The 21568-nt window shown below is 35.9% G+C and overlaps 1 protein-coding gene across 8 annotated transcripts in view; it reads right to left on the reverse strand.

The window, feature by feature from the left end:
* Positions 1-590: 590 nt before the first annotated feature.
* The window catches only part of ZBTB44 (zinc finger and BTB domain containing 44), a 66558-nt gene continuing 45580 nt past the window's right edge, over positions 591-21568 (reverse strand). For 4 of the 8 annotated variants that reach the window (XM_032356759.1, XM_032356751.1, XM_032356752.1 and 1 more), the window contains 4 exons: positions 11813-11897; positions 10525-10688; positions 8529-8829; positions 591-6360 (listed from right to left, as the gene is read on the reverse strand). In XM_032356759.1, coding sequence (XP_032212650.1) covers positions 6078-6360; positions 8529-8829; positions 10525-10540 — 600 coding nt within the window. In that variant the 5' untranslated portion in view covers positions 10541-10688; positions 11813-11897 and the 3' untranslated portion in view covers positions 591-6077. Of the gene's footprint in view, positions 6361-7845; positions 7955-8528; positions 8830-10524; positions 10689-11812; positions 11898-21568 lie in introns of those variants that run through there. The other 4 variants (XR_004289010.1, XM_032356756.1, XM_032356758.1 and 1 more) reach the window with 4 other exon arrangements.

Consider the following 21568-nt stretch of genomic DNA (forward strand, 5'->3'; position numbering starts at 1 on the left):
GTTGTACTAGAAAGTACTCCAGTTTTTAAATGGAGCCAGATTTGTATGTTAGCTCTGTAAATTACTGAGCTACTGTAGCAGCAAATATGAAATTACAGAAACAAAACCACAATTTCATTTAAAAATTCATTTCTGTGACATCAAAACAATTTTTTCCTTCGTATCTGTCTCCTGTAACCAGACATCAATTTCTTCTATCACTTAAGTATGGTCAATTTCAATTTCAATCTTTCTCATTATGCTGCTGTGGAAAAAGACAAGTCCTAATCCTAGAAAATTTTAATTTACTCTTAAAAATGAGAATACAGGAATTTCAAAGTAAAAAAAAAAAATGTCTGTTCTAAAAGCATCTCACAAATATATATATTTAAATATTAAAATAGGCTACCTAGGATTTTTATAAAATGGCTTTTGAAAAGATAGTAGAGGCACAAAGAAGCCATACACTATCTTCCAATTGGACATAAGGTGCCACAAGGGTGCCCTATAAAGAGGCAGGCAATCGCTATCTGATGCAACAGGAGGCACCAGTAACAACAGAAAAATCAAATATATTATTGGGACTTGGATCAAAACCAAATTTCGCTCTATTAAGGGCTTTTTTTTTTTCTTTTTATCTTGAAATATATGCATTAGAAGACATCACTTTGTATAAGGAAGAAAATGAATACAGTTTATGATCTTACTCCTTCCAAATACCTGGTGGCATTCATTTCAGGCACCTGAAAGATGAAAAGCAGTGCAACTTTCAGTAATTTAATGGACTACTCTCAGTATGAGAGACCTTACATCTATCAACTTGAAAATTAAATTGATAACTGAAATAAAGCAAAGCTTTTAGAGAAAACACATTTATAATCTAATCATAAAAAAGGGTCTTTCTAGAAAACAGATGTTTCTAGGAACTGCATGAAAGGCTTCCCACCTCTAAATGAACACAGCTTCCACTAATGCCATTGGAAACATGTGTTAAAGGGAGTTAACTGGCTCCTCTTAAAGCAGGGAAGATTTATCCTTCCTTAGAAGGTGATATACTTTGGTAACCTGAACATACAATTACAGGATGATTTTTTAGCTTGTTTAACTGGATTATGAAATCTGGATATAGTTAGACCAGCATTTGGAAAAACAAGGATAATGTAATAAAAGTCATGACACTAGCCCCTCAAACAATCAAGCAGCGATTTTGTCAATAAATCATCACAACTGAATCCAGGGCTTTAAGCTTACTTAGCAAAATTAGTCAATTTAAAATAGAAAGGCAATAATCAAAGAATTAGATTTTACAAACCAGGCACTTCAAACTGAAATTAAAATTTTTAAAGTTAAAAACATTTTTTAAAAAAAGTTTCTGTTTTCAGTCAATGGTCTCAACTTTTAAATTCTTTGTAAACTATTATGTACACAGGAACCTTGGTACTAGTTGTAACTGGCATGGGGCCTGCACAGAGGAAGTTTGCTTAAAGTAGCACGAGCACTTTAAGGCAGTTTTGTATTTTGGATACTGCCAAACTGAGAGTCCATAACACTGCCTGACATCTCTGCAGAGACTACTTGTAAAGACCTGGAACTGTTTTTTTCTGTCATAAAAATATAATCACTACAATGTAGTGGATATATCTAACTGTATTAGTTTAGTATGAGGTTAAAAAAAAAAGTACAACTAGGATGTCACTAAGAGTCTATATCCCATAATCTGATATAAGCTTAACTCCTCCATTAATAAATTTCAGCCTTTATAATCTAAGAATAAAATATCCACAAAATGTCTGTTCCTTAGTTGAACCTGGAAATTCATTCAATTCCACTTCATTGTTTAATCTTAACCATTATTGCTTTTGGCAAATTCAGCTTGCTAAGGGCTTTCCAAATAAAAACAGCCTATATCACCACAAGTAAAATGACATTAAAAAAGTGGGTATAAGCAAAATAAAAAATAAGTTTAAATTTTGAGATTTTAGCTTAAAGCTAAAGGAGTATGCTTAGCTATAAATATTCCTCATAGATGTGTTTACTATAATAGAACTCTCCCCAATTTTGTTCCACTGCTTAAGAAAAATCTAGTTTCTATACACTCTTCTTCCAGTTACTTTTAAAATCTGTATATATTATAAATAAAGCATCTTATGTCAATAACTTATAGTGAAAAATCATATTTATTACCTTTTAACAACTTTGGGTTGCTTCCAAATGCAAACTTTACCAGTCACTTCCCTTGCCATTAATATTAATATCTAGAAAACTATTCTCCCTCACTTGGATGTATATTTCAGAGTTATAGCTTCACATTTTACAGATGAGTGAAAATAGGATAAGTGCCACATGAAAGCTTCTAATTCTCTTCGTCAATTCAACAAACCTCAAACTCCTTTCTGTTAAGATATTACAATTTCAGGACTTGATTCATCAAGCAATAACAATGATTTTCTCCATGTGGTACAGTACAGAGTTGCTATTACCTTATAATTTTTTTTTAGGGACTACAAAACTAAGAGACTAAAGATGATCTGAGAATCTTCAAAATAAAAGCCGCTAACCAAGATAACTGGCCTCTATCTAGACTGAATACAAAAATAAAACAGAAGATCAAATAAAAGACTGAAAGAGTTAATACAGCTTCCAAAGGTTCCCAGGGACTCATTTATACAACGGGGAGAGTCTGGCTCAGTAGTCAGAAGGTAACAGAGCTACCAATGATACTGCATTAGATATGCTGACTAGTCCATTCCAAACACGTTTTTCTGTTTGTTTTTAAAATCAAAGGGCATGTGTCGTATCATGGATCCAAATTACTTAACCCAGAATGGTTGCTGAAAGGCTAAAATATAAGACTGAATGAGGCTATTTAAACATTTTAGTACACTTTGTCTCACTGAAATCGAGAACTTTAAAAACTGGCAGTGTAACTTAATGTGCAACTAATTATGTGAAACACAAATTAAGATGATTACTTGAAATTCCAAGTAAGAGAAATTCATTTAAATGTATTTGTGGATGATAATCTCCATCTGTATCCATTTCTAAAAACTTCACATAACCCCCCCCAGTATTAATCCTTTTGTTTCTGAATTATTACAATCACGGTCACGCTAGACGCCTCCTTGTTAGAACACACCCTTAAAAATGGAAAGAACGACCGTAGGAGCTGTAACATCCAGTATCACAGCGAGCATCTTTACTCATTTCTAAAGTGTATCTCATCTATTTGGTAGCATAAAAATGTAAAATAAATGCTTTTCTTGTATAAAATACTCGTTTTTAAAAAGGCAATTTATCCTGCATCCTAAAATTTAAGCCCTTTAAATATCAGAAAGTTACCCTCTTGGGCCCTAACAAAGATAGCTATACTTAAGTATTCTAAACTGGAATTTTTTGTTTAGTTTCACTGGCAATCCCTAATGGATGGGATAATGTAGTAACTAGCTTTCATCTCTTTGCAATCTTTTTCATATATTCTGGTAAAAATTATACATTCGGGTATCCCTCTCTGATGAATTTTAAATAAACCTAAATAATACTATATACAATTATACCTTGCGGCTTAGTTTCCTAAAACAGATCCATAAGCTAAAAATCCTTAAGCTGTCTATCAAGAAAAATGTAGAGCCTCAATGAAAGAAAAAAAAAGGCTTTTGTTTGTATCACTTTATGTTAAATACTCGTTAGCTACCTGTATTGATAAGATTTGGGGAATAAACAAACCAAGTATACATTTTCATAATATATTCAAATTTTTCATTAAACTTGAAAAGCTGTGCAATCCATAATTACCAATGAAAATCTAAAGTTTCCATTTGGGAAAGAAGAGCCAGTAGTGGTAATCCTACATTTCTGAGAATACAGACCACTTCTGAGCTGCCAAAATTGTGGGCTCTTTTAATGTAGAGTTCTCAGAATAGGGGAATGTTTTAACACTTTCAACCATAAAAATCCCCGATTTTGGTTTTTTTTTTTAACCCTATTTCTTTCTGTTTTTTCTTCCTTCCTTCTTTTCACACACTTAAAAAAAAAAATAACTCTTAGAACTGAAGGCAACAATGATTCCTGGCCATAATTTTACCTAGTTTTTATTCTGCCAATGTAAGATTTTAAAATTAACTCCAAGGCTTATCCACTGGTAGGCATAACAATTTTCAAGAATATGTAGGACATTAAAAATAAAAATTCCTGACCTTCCTGTGACTCAGCTAGAAAGCTGAGACACAGCAGTACTGTTACAAATTAAGTATCTCAGTCTGTTGCAAAAAATGTAATTCAACCCTACTATAGTAAAGAAGCATAAACGGTGGAAGCCCATCATAATTTGAATATGTTGTTCTTCCTGAAGGTAATATACCTGTGTTTGGGAGCAAAGGGGGAAAAAATGTTCAAGATGGAGATAAGGAGTCAAAAACAAGTTCAAGACAGCAGAATCAAGAAAAAGAATGTTACCTGAAAAAAAAAAAATCTTCAATGCATTTACTTTCCCTTCCTTTACATTTGTGGGAGGAAAATCAATCACAGAATTAGCCAATTAAAAAAATGAAACAAGTAAAATCACTAGAACTTAAAAATTAATTTTATTATTAAGGTCTAGCACCCGGACAAAATTCAGAACTTGTGTTTTGAATAAAAAACTGTATTTAATTTCTTTTTCTAATTTAATCAGGTGTTCTTATAATTATTAAAGTTTGGGAATATACACAGAAAAAAGTTATTCAGAAGTTCATTGTCTATGGACTCATGAATATTTAGGATCAAGGTCAGTGATGCTTTAATGCACTAGATGAAAAGTATACTCCAGTCTAGAATATCACATAAATTTCAACTATAAACAGGAAGTTTCATTTTTTTAGCAGCAAAAGAAGTGATATTAATTTAAGGTTTTAGTTTTATTTTTAACGATTCTTTCCCCCCCAGATTAATGAGTCATAGATCATTAATTTAAAGCCTCTTCTTATCTTTTACATTATTGCTTACATTGTGTAAAACCTACACTAACCCTTTTAATAAACTTGGCAATGTCTAAAAATATTTTGGGAACAAAAAACAAAGTATCACTGACATAAGGAATTTTGTAAACAATCTTAATTGGGTTAAGAACGTAGCCTTAACAGAGAATTCTTTTATTTTGTCCGAATCAGCACAATAGAAACATCCCCAAGATTACATAAGCCTATATATAAAATATAGAGTATCTCCAATATTTTTCCCTTATATGATATCATGCCAGTATATGCAAGAGGAAGTACTGTTCATGGGGCAAGAGGAAAATGATTTAGGCAATGACCTAATTAGCCAGGCACTAACATTCAGAGACCAGGTAAACAACAATTTTAGTCAGAAAAGCAGTATTAAAAGAGTTCCTATAAAGCTGAGATTTATGTATACTTCATTTCCCACTCCTGGTCATTTCATGCACAGCCTGACTATTCTCAATCATGGTTCTCCGACTTCATAGAAGAAAGATTATTTGGAGTGGTACTAAAAAAAGTTCAGGGACTGCCTCTCCCAACACGAAATTTTTACCGTGAAAAATAATAGAAATGACAAAGCTTAAAAAAAAGGGAAAAAAAAAAGAGTACATTGGATTTCAGAAGCATTTACCCTAATAATTTTTAAGAAAGCTTACTGTAAATATTTCCAAAACCAACAGGCTTTACAAAATATTGTACAACATCTTGTGCATAAAGAGCAAATATCTACTCAGGCTACCTGTCAAATTATGTTTAGTAATTTGTTTCTGGTGTACCCTTTCATCTCAGGAAGGTCAACAATCATCTGAATTCTTCTTTACCTCATGATCTCATTAGCCCACTTTTAATAATGGAAGAAGAAACTGATAGAGGCCTTAAGTCTACTGGTTCTCCTTAAGTCTCAGTTTCAATTAGGTTTCAACATCATGTTACTGTGCACTTACAGAAGCAATCTCTCAGTCATGAAAAATAAAACGAAAAATAAAACGTCACTTGCGGGGCTTACAAAGTAAAAAGGGAAATTCTTTCCTAAACTCTTTTTTGTTTAAAAAATTAAATTTAAAAGTACAAGACCAAGCACAGGCACTTTCCAAAAACCAAAAATGAAGCCAAACCATGAAATTATTCAATGGTTATAGAAGACAGCTCTGATTTTGGGGGGTCATCTCTGGTTGCCTCAGTACAAGCACTGGTCTTTGGCTGCTCTGGCATTTCTTCCTCTTTTTCTGCCAGCCCACCAAGAGACCCCAAGGGGAAAGTGCTTTCACAATTCTGGGTCGAGGAGACCTGCGAAATTACAGGCATTTGAACAGAGGAGTTGCTTTCAAAACTGTGTTCTCCAAGATCATACTGAACAAGGGTCTCTTCTTGCTCCTGGTTTAAGTAGTCCGGTACTAGGAAATCACTAGATAAGAGGCAAAGGATGAAAGAGGGAGTTAATTTTCAAACCAGTAATAAATTAGCCACAATAAAAAGACCTGATTTGTAAAACAAGATTGGGATTTTTCATTTCTCTCATTGTTGATTGGTTATAATTCAGGATGTTCAATTTCTAAACTAAATATGAACCAAAAGTATCCATTAGAACCAAAGTACATCAATTCTCTCTACCACCAATAGATAAGATTATCACCTCCACTGTCATTTTAGACACCTAAACAGACTTTCTTGTTCTATGTAGAAGAGTTTCCGTATACAAACAAATGTAATTCGCATGCTCACTTAAGCAAAGATCATGTGAATAATTTCTGCTTAACCTTTCTTGGATTATATACTAATTAAGAGGTATATCAACTTAGCTTTTTAAGTCCTTGAGCATAAAAGGCATTATATTTGAAAATGTCATGAGACTGGTTATATATTAGTCCTCAGGAAGTGTTAATATTGAAAATATTTAATATTCTATTAGTAGAGTAATTAAATATTTAATTTTTGAATATGGACAGTAAAATATACCCAAATTTTAACAACGGTGGGTATTATCCCTAAGTGGTTAGATCAGAAAATATTATAGTTTCTTATATTTTATACTTTCCTACATTTACTAAATTTTCTACTATATGCATTTTTTTGTAAAAGAATAAACATTATAAATCTTAGATGCTTTAATTAAATCTTTGTTAAGCTAAAAAAGCTCATTCTACTAGGAATGTCAATAACTAATACATTTAAGAAGGATATTTTATAATTTGATTGTCCAGTATTAATAAAAAATTAAAATCTGTTCATCTGCAAAACAATTTAAAATGCCCTATGTTGTATTTTCTAAAGTCTTCAGGTGTTAGATAGAGGAATGGACAGTAGAGGGCTCTGAATGGGGAAGATACAGGCAACAGGAGTGGTTAACTGAGACACTATTTTCGTTCTGAACAAACAATGTTTGATAAGACATGTAGAATTTAGGTTTAGTGGGTGCCTGGGTGGCTCAGTGGGTTAAGCCGCTGCCTTCGGCTCCAGTCATGATCTCAGGGTCCTGGGATCGAGTCCCGCATCGGGCTCTCTGCTCGGCAGGGAGCCTGTTTCCTCCTCTCTCTCTCTGCCTGCCTCTCTGCCTACTTGTGATCTCTCTCTGTCAAGTAAATAAATAAAATCTTAAAAAAAAAAAAAAAAAGAATTTAGGTTTAGTGATAGGACAACCAGACATTCAGACATGATTAAATAACATGAATGTCGGGTTTGGTGAGAAAAACAGAATTTATGTAGCAATAATTTAGAATTTATTAAAAAACAAGATTTAAAAAATAAAGATGATTTAAAATGTAAAGGTTTAGGAAGATTTCATTTGATAAAAAACAAAGGATTCCTACAGATGTGTATTTATGATAAAATATTAAAAAAAGATGACAGAATTTTATATCTAGAGACCTTAGAAATCATCTTTAAAGCTTACATTTTATCTTTCTCTATGTTTCAAGCTTCTTCATTTGTAAAGTGACACGTTCAATCATAACAGCAGTTAGTGGTAGAGCCAGAACTAGAACCTGATTTCCTTGGATACTCTATAAATCAGAAAGGAATTCTATTATAATAAATTATTAATATTAAAAGCATGGAGCTTTAAATTGAAAAAGAAAATTTGATCTAAAGAATCATATCCATCATAGTTGCTATTGAAGTTTCTTTCTTTATTGGTAAATATATGCTCCTTTATATAGAATTTTAAAAAATGAGATGTGGTCAAAAATTTTATGACATCCAAAGAGTCTGAAGTAATTCAGTATCACTAAGATCATCCAACATGGTAAATTTTCCAGTATGGTCCATATTAACCCTATGTTATTGAAAAAACAAAAACACAAAAAACAAAACAAAAAGACAAAGCAAGAGGTAAGCAGTCTACTTCTGTAGAGAAAAATTTCCAATACCAACTAGAAAAATATTTATAATTGTATAAACTTAGAAGATTCAGCAAAATTTTATCAGATCATGGGATCAGAGTATGGACAGTGGGAATTTAAAGGAATGTGACTGATTAGCTGGCAACCTGATAAAAAACACAGCAGGCTGCCCTAAAAGCAGGAAAAGAGAGTTTAGTCAGCAGTTTTCCTGGTTCGTTTTTGTTGTGCACCTCACCTGCTCTGGAAGTAGTTTGCTAGCTCTGACGCTTCATGGTTCAGACTCCTCAGGTGCACGATTAAATTTCCAGAGTTGGTGAACATGGCGCCACATGTTTTGCACTCGTAAATCCGAGGCTTGCGGATAATGTGCCGGGAAACCCTCATGTGGTGTTTATATTCCCCGAAGGAAGTGAAAGTGGCACTACATATCTGGCACCGGAAACAGCGTTTACCTTCATGCTTTAGGCGATGCATCTTTAGCGAGTAAGCCCTGGTGAACTTTTTCCCACAGCGGTCACACTGAAATGGTTTAATTCCTACAAAATTAAGCAAAACAAAATATTATCTAAAAAACAAAATAAAACGAAAGGTCACAAACCTCACAAACTTCTGAATTATAATTTTGTAGCAACAGGTAATTTAAAAAGACAAAAATCAGCAAAAATGGATTCCAATTCAACATCTCAGAAAAGGTAAAGAACATCTGAAAAGTCACAGTGCTTAGAAAGAAAGAAAGAAAGAAAGAGAGAGAGAAAGGCATTAGAGGGAGAGGTAAACTTGTTTATACTGAACTTGATTTTTGAATATTCTTCTAAATCATCTACTTTATAGATGATTTAATCACAGTATTTAAACAGAAGTAAAATCTCCATAAAACATTGTTATTTCAATTTCATTAAAGTAGTATAGTTTATACTGAAAAGCCGGAAAAAGGACCTACTTTTCATTCCCTACCTGGGAGAGAAATGAGAAGAAAAAAGGAAAATTCTAACATCTCTGAACATAATTAATAATGATGGTAGAACTATTACTTGGCAAAGTGGGTTTCTGGGCCTTTAATGTAAAGTGACAGGAAAAGATATAGAAACTAATATGTGAATTATAAAGTATATTAATTGTCTCTTCCAATTAACTATCACAGTTTTGGCAAAATTTTTAAAAACCTTCAAAATATAATCTGTTGATTTAATAAAGTCATAGGGAATTGATGTTAGCTCAAGGACTATTAGAACTAGCCAGGGCACAGGAAAGTAAGATAAAAACACAGATGAAAACAGTAGCAAAGATTTCTTACTCTATCAGAGGTCAGTGTTTACCCACGAGAATTTTGTTGCCTTTATGTGATCACTGAACTAAATTTTAAATCTGTTCTAAGCATCATTTATTAAAAATCTCTTTTATACTAATAAATAATACAAAGCTGATTAATCAGGGTACAGAGAAATTTAGGATTGCAGAACTGAAATTAAATTATGGTTATTAGATTTAAAAAAAAAAAACTTATTTGGAAATAGTCCAACCCTTGAAGAAAAGTTACAAGAATAGTACAAAGAACATCAATAAATACCTTTTCAAAAAAAAAAAAAAAAAGATTTTATTTATTTGACACAGAGAAAGAGATCACAAGTACGCAGAGAGACACAGAGAGAAAGGAGGCAGGATCCCCGCTGAGCAGAGAGCCCGTTGCGGGGCTCGACCACAAGACTCTGAGATTATGACCTGAGCTGAAAGCAGAGGCTTAACGTTACCATGAGCCACCCAGGTGCCCCAATAGATACCCTTTTAATTTCATCTGCTCTATCTGCTTCAATAGAGAAGCAGTATTTGTGCTTCTCTATTGTACATATACACACAACTAATATATCCCTTTTATTTATGTATTATACACACATAGCCCTTCAAGTTTTAATCTAAATACTTAGGCCTATGGCAAATGTGCTAAGCTTTCTGATACTGTACCATTTAAGCAACAGAGTAAGTCAGGCTTATCTGACTTCTCAGAGACACATATATATTTTTTTATTAACATAGAATGTAGTATTTATTTCAGGGATACAGGTCTATGATTCATCAGTCTTACATAATTCAAAGCACTCACCATAGCACATACCTCCCCAATGTCTTAGAGACATATTTTTTAAACTCAAAAACACCTGTTTTCTATTTTTAACTGGGATTTCTAAATATGTTTCAAGTACTCATTTATGCAACAATAGGGAAGGTGGCATTACCTGAGTGGATGAGCATGTGCTGTTTTAAGTTCTGAATACGGGTGAATCGTACCCCACAAGTTGGACACTGAAAAGGTCTATCTGGACCATTTGGACTTGGTCGTTCTGTACTGCTGGTAGAAGGAGCAATGTAGAGTTGGTAGGGATACTGAACATTTTCCAATCTAAAAAAACAGACCAAAGAAGGCAACCAGATTCTGATTTTTAAGTTGAATAAACATTTCTATAGAACTTAAAAATGAACAGAAGAAAAAATGACTTTTTGAGAGCTTAAGTGTTACATTAAAAGTTTCATTTATAGCAATATGAAAAACAATGTTATTGTCCAGAATGTCCAGCATCTTAAGTAACATATAAATGATTTTACCTCAGGTACCGTTAATCTCTCTAATCCTTTCCTTCCTAATATTGTTTTAATTTAGGTCTTCATCAATACACTCCCTCTCTTTATGCCCCCCAACCCCCCCCCCCCATCTATCCTTCTGCTTGCTTCACAGTGATCTGATTAAATCAGCCCCCTCTTTAAAATCTTGCAACGGCTCACTGTTACCTTCAAAGTCTAAACCCTTTGCGAGGCATAGGAGACTCCTTATGATCTGGGTTCTGTGTACTCTTCCAGCCTCGTTTTTTCTCATATTCCCCAAATACACCATATACCAAATAGTTCCTAATATTTCTCAATGCTGTGCTTTTCTACATTTAACTAATGACAATGCTGTTTAGAGATAGGTAAGACCGGATGACCGGGATTTAGGTGGGGAGTTAGGGGTCTTGGCCATGTTAAGTCTGAAAGCCCCTTATACATCTATGTGAAAATATGAAGAAGGGAGGGACAGTTTGAAGATAATGACTTGTGAATTATGGGTATGTAGAGGAGCATTTGGCATCGTTCTCTGTAGTAAGTTAAATAATAAATATTTTTGGCTTTCATCTCTGTTTCGACCACTCAACCTGAGCATTCACAGACAATACATAAACAAATAAGCATGGCTTTATGGGAACACTTGATTTACAAATTAAGGTGGTGAACTGGAATTGGCCTGTGGTTCACAGTTCACCAATCCCTGATACAGAAACTATTTAAAGGTAATGGGCCTGGGCTGTTTTAAATGCCAAAAACCCTGTATAGGTGGTCTAATTCATGATGTAATGACCTCTTTACTCTGAAAAATAAAATGAGGTACCAATAAACTTCTTATATAATTAAAATTATATAGTTAAAATGTTTGGATTTACAGTTGCAAATACCCCCCTTTATAAGAAAACAACATACTATGTCAGTACTAACCGATCATCATCATCTGCATGAGCATTAGTGCTAGAAGTGCTTTGAAGTGTAGGTAACCCTTCAGTGACACCTTCATCTACTGAGCCTGTGAACAGAAGGACAAAAAGAGGACAGCTGTCAATACTGTGGTATAAATGAGCCAAGATATTAACTGCAATCTGTATCACCAAGCCCCTAAAACACAGAACATAAAGAAATCTTTTACAGAAATCATATGTAAGACAACAGCCTTATATTACTACTTAAATTCTTTTAGGAACAAATAATAAATTTCAGAAACAAGCAAATTCAAATGTAAACTAAACAAAAATTTGCATAAAATTAAATCATGTAAGGAAGCACTATTTTTACTTTTGAAGACTTTATTGTGACATACACATAGAACTTCTACATAGAATTCAAGAGACAGCTATAAAGTGAGTATGTATCTGTGCAACCTTCATATGAGTCTCACTAAAACACTGCCAGCATCCCATAAGTCCCCATTTACCCTGCCTGGATCACAAACCAAAACTTCTTTCTTCCAAGTACTAACCGCTTTTCTATCTTTCATGGTCATCATTTCCTTCCCCTTTTCCTTGCCCCTCTTCCTTTTAAAAGTAATTTTATTTCCAACATGTGTACTTGTAAACTATGGGTTGGCTCTTGCTGGAACACAGCCATGAACCATCTAGGGCTGCTTTTACACCAGTGGCACAGCAGTCATTGCAGCTGCGACAGAGACCACATGGCAGCTAAGTCTAAAATACTTACTATCATGCCCTTTACAGAAAATCGGCCGCCCTCACCAACAACAGTATAGTTTAGTATTACTGCTTACAAACTTTATATGAATTACACTGGAATGCACTCTTTAAAGTCTTCTTTCCTTCAATACTGTGGACCGATCCATGCTATTACAGGTGAAAGTTTACACTGTAATAGTCATAATCTAGCCATTTCACTTTTTTTTTTTAAAGATTTTATTTATTTATTTGACAGAGAGAGATCACAAGCAGGCAGAGAGGCAGGCAGAGAGAGAGGAGGAAGCAGGCTCCCTGCTGAGCAGAGAGCCCGATGTGGGGCTTGATCCCAGGACCCTGGGATCATGACCTGAGCTGAAGGCAGAGGCTTTAACCCACTGAGCCACCCAGGCGCCCCTAGCCATTTCACTCTTAATGTACAGTTTCAGGCTACCATGAACAATGCTGCTGTGAATATTCTTGTACATGTAACATAATGCATTTTTTTTAAGGGTACCTATACTTAGGAATGAAATTGCTGGTTTGGGGCACTGGGTGGCTCAGTTGGTTAAACATCTGCCTTCAGATCAGGTCATGATCTCAGGGTCCTGGGATCAAGCCTCATATTGGGCTCCCTGCTCAGCAGGCTGCCTGCTTCTCCCCTCCCTCCCACTTGTGCTGTTTCTCTCAAATAAATAAATTTTAAAATCGTAAAAAAAAATTGCTGGGTCATTGGATATGTGTATCTTTATTAGAAAATGCTAAACTCTTCCAAAGTGATCATACTAAATTTATATCACTACTTGCAATGTATGAGAGTTCTGTCATTCTACCTCCTTAGCAAAACCTGGTATTGTCGAATTTTTAAAATTTCACTGATCTGGTGGGTATGTAGCAATATTTCACTGTGGCTTGAGTTTTATTTCCCTATTGCTAGTGAGGTTGAGCACACTTATTTACTGAACCCCCCGTTTTGTGAAATGCCTGTTCGAGGCTTGTTATTGAGTCGTCTGCTTTTTATTATGAATTTCTTCATATTTCAGTGATACATGTTAGAAATATTTTTCTCACTTCTATGGCTTATCTTTAGATGACCAAAAATTTAAATTTTAATTTAACTGAATTTGTAATTATTTTCCTTCATGGTTGTGTCTTTTTGGTGTTGTTTTTAAAAAATAAAAATCCTTCCTTATCTCAGGTAATCTTATCAAACATTTGCCCTTGACATTTAGGTCTTTTCTTTAATCCACCTGGAGCTGATTTCATAATCAAACACATTTCCTAAAATGTCTGTCTTTTCTTCTCTGTTCTGAAGGCCTCTAAGTGTATGGGTCTGTTTCCAGGTTCCATTAGTCCCATCCGCTTGTCTGAACTTACATCAATGCCAATCTTCAGTTACCAGAGCTTTTCTATCAGATAGGGCAGTAAGTCTTCTCACCTTGTTCATTTGCTTCCTGAACTCCTTGGCTATTCTTGGCCCTTTGCATTTCTTTATACATTTTAAAATGAGTGTGTTAGACATAAATGATAATTATCATTCTATTTCCTCTCTTCTTTTAGTTTGGAAATTATATAATCTTTCCCTATTTTTACTGGTTACTTTGGAAATCAGACACATAATTACCAAATTCTGAAATTAAAACTTTTGAACATTAAGGATCTTAGAACAGTTTAACTCCATTTTTCTACACACTTTCATTCTGCAACTTATGAATTATTGTGATATTTTGCTTCGCTTTGACGAAGTCCCACAAAATATCATTACTTTTATGCAAGCAATGTTTACCAATATTTGTCCATCTATTTTACCTTTCCTTTGCTCTTCATTACTTCTTGTATATTAGACTTTCCATCAGTGCTTACTTTGCTTTTGCCTGAAGTCCACTGTTAAGAATTTTCTTTAGTGAGGATTTGTGAAGATAAATTTGTTTCTTTGAAAATATCTTTATTTCACCTTCATTCTTGAGAGGTATTTTCACTATGTATGAAAATTGACAGTTATAATTTTCTTTTAGCACACTGAGGATATTATTCCACTGGTTTCAGAAGTCATTCTTCTGAAGGTAATGTCTTATTTTGTCTTTTCTGTATTTTCTCTATAATGTGCCTAGGTTTGTATTTTTATTATTTCTATTTGGGATTTGCTGGCCTCTAATCTATGGATTGGTGTTTTTCATCAATTCTAGAAAATTCTCAGCCATTTTCTCTTCTCTTCTTAGGGCTTCATCAAACCTACATTTGTATCATCCATAACCTTTATTCTCTTCTTCGTAGTAGTTTCTGCCATTGTCCCTGTGACGGTTAATTTTGTGCATCAACTTGACTGGGCTAAGGATGCTAGGATACCTGGTAAAACATTATTGCTGGGTATGTCTGTAAGAACATTTCTGGAAAAAATGAGCATTTGAATCAGCAGACTGAGTAAAGAAGACTGTCCTCACCAATGGAGTTGATGGCAAGTGTCTGTGGGTGTTTCATCCAATCTGTTGAGGCCAGAATAGAAAAGGCAGAAGGGCAAATTTGCTCTGTCTTTGCTTGAGCTGGGGTATCCACCTTTTGTTCTTGGACACCAGAACTACCAGTTCTTGGGCCTCTGGACTTGAGACTTATACCATCAGCCCTCCAGTTCTCAGACCTTCGAATCTGTACTGGAATGACATCATGGGCTTTCCAGGGCCTCCAGGTGGTAGGTGGTAGACTGTGGGACTTATCCTCCATAATCACGTGAGTGAATCCATCCTAAGAAATCTCCTATATACATACCTCCCCATGATCTGGAGATACCCTAATACAGTCTCTTTCTAGGCAGCATTCAGGTGATTTCTTCCTTTCTTTTAAAGATTTATTTATTTGTCAGAGAGAGAGAGAGAGAGAAAGAACATGTGCACGCACAAGCAGGGGGAGCAGCAGGCAGAGGAAGAGGGAGGCTCTCTGTTGAGCAAAGGAAGCCGACGTAGGACTTGATCACGGGGATCATTACCTGAGCTGAGCGAGACACTTAACCAACTGAGTCACCCAGGCATCCCACAGGTGACTTCTTTTATCTTCTGATTCACCCATTCTCTCTCCTGCAAAATCCAATCTGCTGTCAAAATGCTAACAGTTCTTTATTTTTGGTTACTTTTTTCTTTTCTAGAAGACCTACTTATCCCCCCCATGCCCCTGCCAAATCTGCTACAACTTTTCACAGTATACTATTGTCTGTAATTATTATTCAGGTTTATTTCATTAAAACTTGGTAAGCATATGCATTTTGTATCTGTGTGTGAAAACTAAGCACCAATTCATTTCTGCTACCTGTTTTTGTTTTACTGTTGTTTCTTTCTCTGCTGTTTCCTTGTGGGCCTCAGTTGTTTTTCACCGTGGTTACTGCCCTTAAAAATGGTATGTAGAGACATGATTTGCTTAGCTTAGGATGGATATGCCCTCTTCCAGAGAAGCTTTATGTTTGCTTCTGCTATGTTCCTGGAGGCCACTATCTACACCAAATTCACTGAAATTCCCTGGCCCACTTGTGCAAATATTAGATCAGGATCTAAATCTGCAAGAGGGCTGGTCAGTGGCCACAACTTCGCAGAGATGTGTTTTTTTACCCCTTTTCCTTCCCATTTTCTACTCTGCCCACTGCCAAGGCAGCTATTTCTACAGTCTTCTGGAGTCGGGAGGAAGGGAAGCCAATTTGGTTGTAGTGGGGAAGTCCTTTGGGGTCCCTACTCAGTGTAGAGCAAGGTCTCTAGGATTTCATAACTTTCACATGCTCTGAGCCTTAACTTCTGTTTGCCTTGATCTTTGAGTTAATGAACCAAATCCCCTTTGTGTTCTGGCAAATGTCTTAGGAAACAACTGGTTTTAGTGCTCTGATATACATTTACCTCTCTGGGTTGGGCTCCCCTTACCCCACGTTTAACTTGGCAGTTCCCCGACTATTTTTCAAATACTAAAAAAAGCCCCATGTTGTTTTTAGTGGGAGGAAGATCCGCACAACCTATCCTGTTCTCATCAAAGACTGAACTTTGCCAATGTATTTATCGTATGCAAATAAGCTGTGCTTTACCAAATGAACAAATCTGAACTCAAGTTGTATAGTCCACTGTAACAGCAAGCATGCTTTTGGTTGCAATATTTTAATGAAAGCTAAAACAAACTAGTTTGTAACAGTTTGAACAATACCATATACATGTGGATATTTAATAAATATCATCTGTTATTGGAGAGTTAGTGTGAAATTTCCTTCTGATGAAAACGTAGAATCCAGTACTTCAGTTTTCCCCTTTGGAACGCTTGAATTAGCTGACATTATTAAGAAATGAATACATTTTCCACTTAAGTAAAATTTTCCCAAAAAAATAACCTAATCGCTGTAAAGGCATCCAAACTTACTTCAGTCTGCCTTGATTTCTTAAGAACACTAAATATAATTGTTTCTTGATGACTCATAGCAAATATCACAAGGACACCAATTACTCTATTACTATTCTAATGCACTGATAGAGATTTTTGAAAGGACACAGGACTATGTGCATTTACATCCATCCCCAACTGCATCTATATTCTTCCTACACACCTCTCTCCCACACCCAACCTCACTCTCACTGGTGTGTGTTTAGCATTTCTGTATGCCTTTTCATTTTCTCTTTCCCTTACTGTTAAAATCTGTGTATGCTTTTCCTCATATCTACTTGCCCAACTTATTCCCAATCCTTTTGATTTGTTTTTAATACAGATTGGGGGACCAGATACTGCTAATTTAAGAAAGAACTGTTCACTTGTCAACATTTCCTATCCCATTCTCATTTTTTCCTTAAAGAAAAGGGAACTAAACACTAACCTTTCAATCTGTCCTAGGATAAAAACTGGAAAAATCCCAGTATTTGGACCTGGTCACCATGGACACACAAAAATCTTCTTTATAGCAGTATTCTGCAGCTATCCAGAGTGCAGACAATATTAAAGCTTACAGGCAAAGACCTGCAAAAAAGGACTAGAGGTGTGACTAGATCAAGTCAGGAAGACTGATCTGACATTTGCTTCTCACAATCAGACCACACTACTTCTAGGTGGGGCAGGGGTGGAGTCTTGGAGAAGTGGAAGTAAAAACCACTCTGCTTTGGATGGATTCTAGCACTGTCAAGAGTTTGCTTAAAAAGCTGGTCAAAAAAGAACTAAAATGGAGTCTAAGATACATCTAGCAGATGGCCCCTCTTAAAGAACATTCTCCTCTTGCCCATGGTTATTAATGCACCAAAAGCTAAATATAAAAACTACTCCAAGTTAAATTAAGAGTTAAAAAGCACACTTTAAGAATTTTATCTATACTGTGGACATTATAACACACAAATAGTGTTTTATCACTTATGCAACTATTGATGAAAATCTTTTTTTTTTTTAAAGATTTTATTTATTTATTTGACAGAGATCACAAGTAGGCAGAGAAGCAGGCAGAGAGAGAGGTGGAAGCAGGCTCCCTGCTGAGCAGAGAGCCCGATGCAGGGCTCAATCCCAGGACCCTGGGATCATGACCTGAGCTAAAGGAAGAGGCTTTAACCCACTGAGCCAACCAGGCGCCCCTGATGAAAATCTTTTAAACTTTTTCCCGAGGTGATGGTTTTGGCAATGATAACACAAATAATCATATGAATTGGAATTTAATTAAAACAGTTTAAGAGCAGGATACACAAACAGCATTACTTTCCTTGAGTTACAGTGATGCTTCTTAAATTATAAAAATGGAATTTTCTCACCTTATGAAACAGGAAACAGATTTATAGAGACAATTAGCTTCATATGGTAAGGGTTATCTTACCAAGATAGAGTCTACTCTCTTCCATCAGTTAGTAGTATATAATAGCTTCTGTAGCATCAAAGGGATTCCTGTTTTCTGCCGCTAACCATTATTTAAGTACCCAAGACATAAAAAACTCTTCTGGGTGGTGAAAAAGAACTCCAGAGACCATCCACTACTGAACATTTACCATGTGCCAGCCACTCTTCCATGTGTTTTTAAAACATTATCTCATTTCATACTTGAGAAAGAAAAGCAGCTCCTAACATCCAGGAACCGGCCTGAACACAGACACTAAGGAGCGGGCCTGGTGTTCACAGCTAGACCCTGGTGCTTTATGTTGGACACAGATAATCTCACAGAATAACATCAGACCAGGTCACAATGGTCTGAGACAAAACACATAATTTTGTTTAAGCACAGCCAAAAACAAGGTCATTGTGCAATTACAAGAATACCAAACATCCCCCCTCTAGCTAATAAAAGTTATTGGGGCACCTGGGTGGCTCAGTGGGTTAAAGCCTCTGCCTTCGGCTCAGGTCATGATCCCAGAGTCCTGGGATTGAGCCCCGCATCCGGCTCTCTGCTCAGCAGGGAGCCTGCTTCCTCTTTCTCTCTGCCTCTCCGCCTACTTGTGATCTCTGCCTGTCAAATAAATAAATAAAATCTTAAAAAAAAAATTACTGCTGCTATAGCTTCACACTAGTAGGCAATCCTAGATATTTGTTAGATATTTTTCCTAGATACACAATCACAGGGGTGGCTGGTTGGCTCAGATAGAAGAGCATGCGATTCTTGATCTTGGGGGTCGTGAGTCTGAGCCTCACACTGGGTGAAGAGATTACTTTAAAAAAAAAAAAAAGACACATAATCATAGTTTTCCCTGCTTACTGATATCGCTAGTCCTGAGCAGACCCCATCACTTCCGTGAATCCTCCCTAAAATCACTTCACACAAGCCAAAACCTCTAATTTCTTTCTAACACCCTCTTACTAAGAAACCCTAAAGACCCCAGGGTGTGTGATTTTCTATAATGCAAATGAGCAATAAAACCCAACTTGCTCAATTATATTTGTGCTCCTCGTAGTCTCTGGCAACCAGACACTGGCAAGAATGGAGGATCCATTGAGATTCAATCGCAATTCTTGTTCTCTTGCACTGGGCACCTTGTTAACAGAGTGTACATCTAAAATCCCATTTGAGGTGCAACTTGACCTTGGCTGGGAGATTAAGTTCATTACAAACTGAGCTAAAATATTTCACAGTAAAGTCCTTCAGTGGTGGGTTTGCTTTTGTTTTCCTAGAAAATCTTTGGGGAATATTTTGGTTATCTACTCAGATTTGTCACTGTTTCTTGGTCAGATTGTTTTCTAGCCTCCTAAGACCTGCTCCTATGATAGGTGTGTCTAGGGTGTTGACTCCTGTCTAAAGAGGAATAGATTACAATGAGGATGGAGATAGGCCCATCTGATCTGAACTGAATCCATCTGAACTGGGCCTAGAGGCTGAGTTCAGAAGATCTCTGATTGGCAAAAACTTTTCAAAACTCTACAAGGTATGCCACAGATGAACCTTGAAGATAGTACAGAAAGTGACAGCAGCCAGTCAGGAAAGACCACATATTGCATGATCCTACTTATCTGAAATATTTAGAACAGGCAAATCTATAGAGAGTATATTTGTGTTTGCCTAGGGTTTGGGTGGGACTAGGAGAGATTCACAGCTAAAGGTACAGGGTTTCTTTTTAGGGTGATGAAAATGTTATAAACTTTTGTGGGGATGGTTGCACAACTTTGTGAATGTACTAACAACCACTAAAGTATACACTTTAAATGGGTGAATTTTATATGTGAGTTATATATATATATATATATTTTTAAGATTTTGTTTATTTATTTGACACACAAAGATCACAAGTAGGCAGAGAGGCAGGCAGAGAGAGAGGAGGAAGTAGGCTCCCTGCTAAGCAGAGAGCCCGATGCAGGGCTCGATCCCAGGACTCTGGGACCATGACCTGAGCCAAAGGTAGAGGCTTTAACCCACTGAGCCATCCAGGCACCTCAATATAAGTGAGTTATAGTTCAATGACGATTTTTATTTTCAATGAGGATGTTAAAAAAAAGAAAAAGATGGGGTGCCTGGGTGGCTCAGTGGGTTAAGCTTCTGCCTTTGGCTCAGGTCATGGTCTCAGGGTCCTGGGATCAAGCCCCATATCAGGTTCTCAGCTTGCCAGAGAGCCTGCTTCCATCTCTCTCTGCCTGCCTCTCTGCTTACTTGTGATCTCTCTCTCTCTCTCTCTGTCAAATAAATAAGTAAAAAATCTTAAAAAAAAAAAAAAGGTTTAAGGACTTTCTCAATTTTGTCTGCCTCCCTAAGAACTGCTTTGCTTACTTTCACACACTCAGAATCAGGTATTGTCTGGTCCCTGATCAGTGACAACTGGCCTTTAACTGAGCCCTGAAATAAAAAGTTACACAAACATTGTTTTGGACCACTGCAGTTCTCACAAATTGTCTCAATCTAAAACTGCCGCCTCTTCTAGGCCAAACATCTGCCTCCTTCATGTTTCCCCTCTCTAACACTAGCTAATACACTCACATCTAAACTGATTTCAACAATGAAAATTTGGAACTGCAAATGACCATTTTGGGGGGAGCTTCTGACATAAACAAGATTGTTCACTTGAGGTGCATCAACACTGTGCAACACTATAGAGTGGGGATTTTAAGAGGCACTGCCATGGTTACTTCCAATGTGTGGCCTTGCTGTCACTGACACAACCTTGATAAGACATGGATATGGACCAAACACTGAAGTATACTTAAATATCTCCAATGAGCAATCAGTTTGTTCTGGTTATTGGTTATTTTTAGGGTGGCCTGAGGCTTTTTCATGCTAAAGATCTATGCTATAATGATGGGGAAAAAAATTACTAGATTTTGTATTCCTGACTTGGGAAATCCCAACTTCTTTCTCCAGTAATAGGACCACACATTCACTGATATTATTGCTAAGAACTCCATAAATGTTCTATTTTACTGAGACTTTTGACTGTCCCTATCATCCACAAACATCAAGAAAAATAAAGAGAATACATTATGTAGCCATTAAAAAAAGAAAAGAAAAAAGAAATCTTGCCATTTGCCAACAACACGGATGGACTTTAAGGGCATTATGCTATGTGAAATCAGAGAAAGACAAATACTGTATGATCTCACTTTTACCTGGAATCTAAACAAACCATGCTCAAAG

The sequence above is a fragment of the Mustela erminea genome, chromosome 9 (genome assembly GCF_009829155.1).
Source record: "Mustela erminea isolate mMusErm1 chromosome 9, mMusErm1.Pri, whole genome shotgun sequence".
Lineage (NCBI taxonomy): Eukaryota > Metazoa > Chordata > Mammalia > Carnivora > Mustelidae > Mustela > Mustela erminea.